Source organism: Fukomys damarensis, unplaced genomic scaffold, assembly GCF_012274545.1.
Source record: "Fukomys damarensis isolate Sample0158 unplaced genomic scaffold, DMR_v1.0_HiC HiC_scaffold_18, whole genome shotgun sequence".
NCBI lineage: Eukaryota > Metazoa > Chordata > Mammalia > Rodentia > Bathyergidae > Fukomys > Fukomys damarensis.
In genome coordinates this window covers 329,238-335,808 of record NW_022900930.1, presented here as the reverse complement: position 1 = coordinate 335,808, position 6,571 = coordinate 329,238, and the positions used below count along the sequence as shown (strand labels likewise).

The following is a 6,571-nucleotide window of genomic DNA, read 5'->3' as shown; positions in this document are numbered from 1 at the left end:
ACTTCTCAACACAAAGCCTTGAGGCAAGCAGAGCTTGGAGTGACATATTTCAAGCACTAAAGGAAAACAACCTCCAACCCAGACTGATGTACCCTAAAAAACTACCTTACAAACTTGATGGAGAAATAAGATACTTTTAAAACAAAGAGCACCTGAGCAACTTCATGAATACCAAACCAGCACTCCCAAAAGTTTTAAAGAATATCCTAGGAAAAGACAATGAGGATCACAACCCCAGGAAGCCCAGCAGAATGAATCCATCAGGCACGACAAGAAATTAAATGCACGGGGAGAATCCAACAACAGGAAAAGGTCATGACAAGGATAAGTCAATACATATCACTAATGTTAATGACATTAATCCACCGATCAAAAGAAGTGGACTGGCAGAATAGGTCAAGAAGCAATATCCAACAATATGCTGCATACAAGAAACACACTTAATTTTAAAAAAATAAAACACACAGACTTCAAGTTAAAGGGTAGAAAACAATACTCCATGCGGTAGGAACCCCCAAGAAGGAATATCTATCCTATTTGCAAACCAAATGGATTTCAAATCAACACTGATTGAGAGAGACAAAGAAGGACACTACACCCTTGTAAAAGAACAATCCAAGGAAGAGATAACAATCAAATATATGTGCACCAAATACTAGTGAACTGAACTATATAAAACAACTACTAATGGACATGAAAAATCAAATAAACACTAAAACAATAGTTGTTGTGGACCTCAATATGTCACTGTCACAAATAGATCAACTAGACAGAAAGTAACAAAATACTAGAACTCAATCAAACTCTTGAAGAAATGAACTTAACAGATGTCTACAAGAGTGTTCCACCCCAGAAATTCAGAATACATATTCTTTTCAGCTGCACATGGATGGTTCTCCAAAACAGACTATAAGCCAATCTCACTAATGAGCACAGATGCAAATATCCTCAGTAAGACACTGGCAAACAAAATGCAGAAGATCACCAAAAAGACCATACACCCTGACCAAGTGGAATTCATCCCAGAGTTGCAGGATGTTTCAGCATACCCAAATCAATAAATGTAATACACTATATTAACAGAACCAAGGACAAAAACCATATGATCATCTCAAAAGATGCAGAAAAAGTGTTCGACAAAATTCAACATGAATTCATGATAAAAAAAAATCCAACATGAATTCATGATAAAAAAAAATTGGGATAGATGGTCTCTACCTCAAACTGATAAAAGCTTTTTCTGAAAAACCAAGAACTAACATCATACTAAATGGTAAAAAACTGAAATCTTTCACACTAAAATCAGGAACAAGACAAGGATATCCACTATCACCATTCCTATTCAATATAGTTTTGGAAACATTAGCCACAACAATTAGATAAGAGAAAGAAATAAAAGGAATAAAGATAGGAAACGAAGAAGTCAAATTGTCATTATTGGCAAATCACATGATACTCTATATGTTAGATCCCAAGAACTCCACCAAAAGTCTTCTAGCCTTAATAGTTAAATTCAGTAGAGTAGCTGGATACAAGGTCAACACACAAAAATCAACCGCTTTCTTGTACACGAACAACAGACTCTTTCTTGTACCCAAACAACAATCAACAAGTGGGAAATCTTGTCAAAAAGATTCTGTATTGGAAGAGAAACCACCAATAGTGTGAAGGGACAACCCACAATGTGGGAAAAATTTTTACCTGTTGTTCCTCAGACAAAGGTCTGTTATTTAGAATATATAACGATCTTTAAAAAATCAGACTGCCCAAATTTAAAGACCCAATCTAAAAATGGGCAGATATTTTTCAGACAAAGAAGCAGAAATAGCAAATAAACACATGAAAAATAGCAAATAAACACATGAAAAAATGTTCAACATCACTGGTCATTTGAGCAATGCAAATGAAAACAATACTGAGTTTCCATCTTACCCATAAAGAATGACTGCTATGAAGAAACAACCAATAAGAAATGCTGGTGGGTTTGTGGGAAGAAAAAAAACTCCACTGATGGTAGGAATGGAGACTAGTCAACCACTGTGGAAATCAGTATGGACATAACTCAAAAAGCAAGGGTTAGATATTCCTTTCGACCCAGGTATTCCAGGGCTGGTATATTCCCTAAAGAATTAAAAGCATCATACCACAGCACTGTATGTACATTCATGTTTATAGGGGCACAGTTTGTAATAGCTAAATTTTGAACAGCCTAAATGCCCTTCAACTGCTGACTGGATAAAGAAGATATGACTTTTTAATAAAATGGACTTCTACCAAGCCATGAAGTATGAGAAACTATAAAAATTTATAGGTAAATGGAGGCACATTGAGGCCATACTCTTAAGTGAGTAAATAGGACACACATATAAATACTGAATAGTTTTTCTGGTGTCAGAAACTGAAAGTGTAAATGAAATCAAAATGTATGACAGATAATATGAAATAGGAAGAAAAGGTCCAAAAGGGAAGGGGAAGGGGGAATGGGTGGTGTAGGGGAATGAAAAGGGAAAGGAAAAAAAAAATATGAGAAAAGCAAAAAATGAAAACAAAGTTTTTGTAAATAGGGAGGTATGTGGGGGTGTTGTAGGACAGTCAGGGGAATCAGGAAAACAATAAGAACTAAGATGTATTATGTAAAGTTACAAATTCTCAATAATGAATGTCAACTTATTATATACCTAAAATGTACCAATAAAATTAATGAAAAAAAGAAAAAAATTTATGTGGAATACAACAGACTCAAAAGAGGCGAAGCAATGCTAAACAACAAGAACAAGGCCAACAAGGCTGGAGGCAACACAATACCTGATTTCAAATTATACTACAAAGCTACAGTATCAAAAAAAAACCAAAAAACAAAAAAACAAACCATAGCATGGCACAACACTGAGAGGAAAAGAGACACACAGCTCAAGTGAAAAGTTAGACAAAGGAGCCAAAAATATAATCTGGAGAGAAGGGTTTTAAAAATTGGATCTTTAACAATTGGTCCTGGGAAAACTGGTTATTTCCTTAGAGAAGACGAAACTAGAACCCTTCTCTTATCCTGTAGAAAAATCAATTCAAAATGTGTCAAAGACTAGTTGTAAGACCTGAAACTTTGAAACTGCTAAATGAAAATATAAGGGAAACACCTAAACCCATAGGCACAGGTGAAGATTTCTTGACTAGGAATCTAATAGCTTAAGAAATAATAATAAGGATCAATAAATTGGACTACATCAAATTAAAAAGGTTTTGTACAGCAACAGAAAGAACCAAGAGAGTGGAAGAAAATCTTTGCCAGGTACTCTTTGACAGAGGATTAATATCTAGGATATATAAAGAACTAAAAACCTTAATACCAAAAAGAGCAAACAGCCCAATAAATAAATAGGTAAATGAACAGGACACTTCACATAGACAAATCATAAAAGGCCAATAAGTATATCAAAAAGTGTTTACTATCACTAGCCATTACGGAGATGCTAACCGGAACTACATAAGCATCCATGCCTTCCCAGAGTGGCTCTCATCAAGCACACAAAAACAGTAAACACTGGCAAGAATGCAGGGGAAAAAAACGAACCTTTCTGCTGGTGGAAATATAAATTAGTACAGCCACTACGGAAGGCATTAGGGAAGTTCCTCGAACTAAAATTAGAGCTACCATTTGATCCAGCAATTCCATTCCATGATGGAGAACCTATGGCACATGTCACAGTGGACACACAGTTACTACCAAGTGGCCCAGCAGCACCCAGCAGCCACTCAGTTTTAATTAGAGTGTTGGCACTTTTCTATAATTAAGTGGGTTTTGGATTGCAGTTTGGGCACTCGGTCTCTAAAAGGTTCACCGTCATTGAGAATACCTATATATACATGTTTACTGTGGCACAATATACAATAGCCAACACATGGAAGCAGCTCAGGGGCCCATCACCAGATGGATAAAGACAATGTGGTATATATACACAATGGAGTATTACTCAGACATGAGAAAGAATGAAATTTTGGCAACTGCAGAAAAATAGATGGATCTAGAGTTCATCATATTAGACTCATAAAGACAAATATCACATGTTCTCAGTAATATGTGGAATCTGAAAAAGACGATAAGAGAGTAAAAAGGAGATTATTACTAGACAAGAGGAAGGGAATACAGAGAGTGGGGTGCTGTAAGGGCTGGTAATGAGGGCAATAAATATAATCAAAATACATTATACACACTGAACTCCCAAAAATATGAACCCAGATGAGGAGATTATGGTAAGGGGAGCGATGGGGAGAATGATTTAAGTATATTTATATGCATGTATAAATCTACCAAAATGAAACCCATTAGTCTGCATAACCAATATGCCCGTGAATAAAAAATGTGAAAAAAAAAATAAAATATATTCCTTTGCTCAAAAAGAGTATGAAAAAATAGCCTGGGGATGTAGTTTTTTTCTTTTTTTCTTTCTTTTTTTTTTTTAGACTGGATCTCACTATGTAGTTGAGACTGACCTGGAACTCACTATGTAGCCCAGGCTGGTCTTGAACTCACAGTGATCCTCCTGTTTCAGCCTCCTGAGTGCTGGGATTATAGATAGGCATGTGCCACATGCCAGGCTTGGGTTGTTTTCAATGCTGCAAATGAAAAAAGAAAAGGTTCTGGAATGAAAGGAATTATCTATAGAAGACCTTGGCAATCCAATTTCTACAAGAGCCTCTGTAAAAAGACTCTAGGGTTGTTGTTTTGTTTTTGGCAGTACTATGGCTTGATCCCAGGATTTAGCACAGAGCTACACTCCCAGCTTTCTTTTTTGGTGGGGGGAGAGGCGGTAAGGGTCTTATTAAATCACTGAGTTGCCCAAACTGGGCTCAAACTTGTGAACTCTGCACCATAACAAAAGCACTGTGTGGCTCTGCAACCAGGCTTGGAGAAAGGAAGCTTTATGTCAGAGCTTTGAAAACCTGAGCACCCTGGAGTAAAGGTGCTTGCAGTCCTTCCACCAAGGGCTAGCAACTAAGGTCTAGATATCCAAAGAAAAGCTACAGGTTAGGCTAAAGTCAATGTAATACACACAGATGTTGTAACTTTTCAAGTTTTCTAACTCAAAATGACAGGGATTCTATAGAAATCACTTAGAATGGGATGTAGGAACTCTGGTTTGGTCAAGACCCAGAAGCATTCAACAGAGGATTCATATTTACAAATTCTAAAGGTGTTTCAGTCCTTAAGGTAAAGAAGCACGTTTGCTGATAGATCACTGATTATTGCAGGTAAGGTTTTTTACATTCACAAACAACAAAACCTCATGTGTGAGCTCTTGACTGGAACTCTGTGATGCACTGTTGAAATGTAATGTTTCCAGCCCTCTGGGAGGGTGAGGTAGGAGGACAAAGTTTGAGCCCAGCCTGGGAAACTCAGCAAGATCCTGTCTTAAAACAACAACCACAACAATAAAAAAACAACAACAAAGGGTTGGGGATGTAAACCTCAGATTCAACTGCCGGTATCATAAATAAATACATACGTAAATTTAAAATACTCTGAATGCTGAGTACTTCTCGCTCTTCAATGAGAAAAATCTACTTACTCTTAATGGGAAGTGGGGAGGGACATAACAAGGCTACGGAAAACTGCAAAACAGAGCGAAGGTGTTTCCTAGGGAATTAACTGCAGCACTCCACTTGATCTTAACCAAAAGGCCGAGAAGCGATTGCAGCACTCCAATTAAAAGTTTGGCATTATCTGGTAGCTATGCATAATCCATGAATCCACAACTCATATTTGTATTTTGGAAATTCCAACACCTTTGCATTAGGGTCCAGGTAAAGGAAGTTTACCACATTGTTCTGAGTGGCCCTAAATTGTAAGAAATATACATCAATAGTAGCATGCACAGACTGCTGTATTCACATAATACCAGACCGAAATGAAACTTATCTATACACATGCACAAATTTCATATTAATTGGAAGCTACCAAATACCACAATGTTTCCAAGTCAAAACCAGGCATCCTCAACTATACTGCATTCTTATAAACAGTATGCGGTGAAGTTGAAAAGAAGGTAAGAAAGTGATTATCACAAATTCAGTCTAGGGAGGGAATTTCGCTCATAAGAGAACACAGGGTAGGGGAGTTCCTGGGGAACCCGCAGTGCTCTTATTGGCTTTACCTGGTTGTTTTACATCATTCCTTAAGAATGTATTTGCTATACCTTGCATTTGCTATACCGCTTTAAAATGTATCAGTAGCCCTGCAAAAATTGGCGCCTCCACAAAGGTGACAGCTAGACCACGATTCACCTATTAAGGCAAACCAACTCTGAACACGAGGAGAAACAGGCCCTAAGACCCGCTGAGGTCCTTAAGGGCTGGAGAACTGGAGTCTCCTACTGAGTAGGCGAACCTTTGCGAGTTTTTAACGATTACAAACAGCCCGCTGCGGCATGCGCGCCACAGTAACTCCAAGTGAAGTTTCCAGAGTGGCAAGGCTCCAAGCGTCCCGAGAAGGGGCTGGGCTGCGCACCGCACCGCACCGCGGCCTCCGCCCTCAGCCGGCGCAGGTGACCGCACGTGCATTCCAGATTCCGGGCCC

At 38.1% G+C, this 6,571-nt stretch overlaps 1 protein-coding gene across 1 annotated transcript in view; it reads left to right on the top strand.

Annotated features, from left to right (window-relative positions):
* Positions 1-6,422: 6,422 nt before the first annotated feature.
* The window catches only part of Hook3 (hook microtubule tethering protein 3), a 109,764-nt gene continuing 109,615 nt past the window's right edge, over positions 6,423-6,571 (top strand). Inside the window, exon 1 of the mRNA XM_010622449.3 lies at positions 6,423-6,539. Coding sequence (XP_010620751.1) covers positions 6,423-6,539 — 117 coding nt within the window. The remainder of the gene's footprint in view (positions 6,540-6,571) is intronic.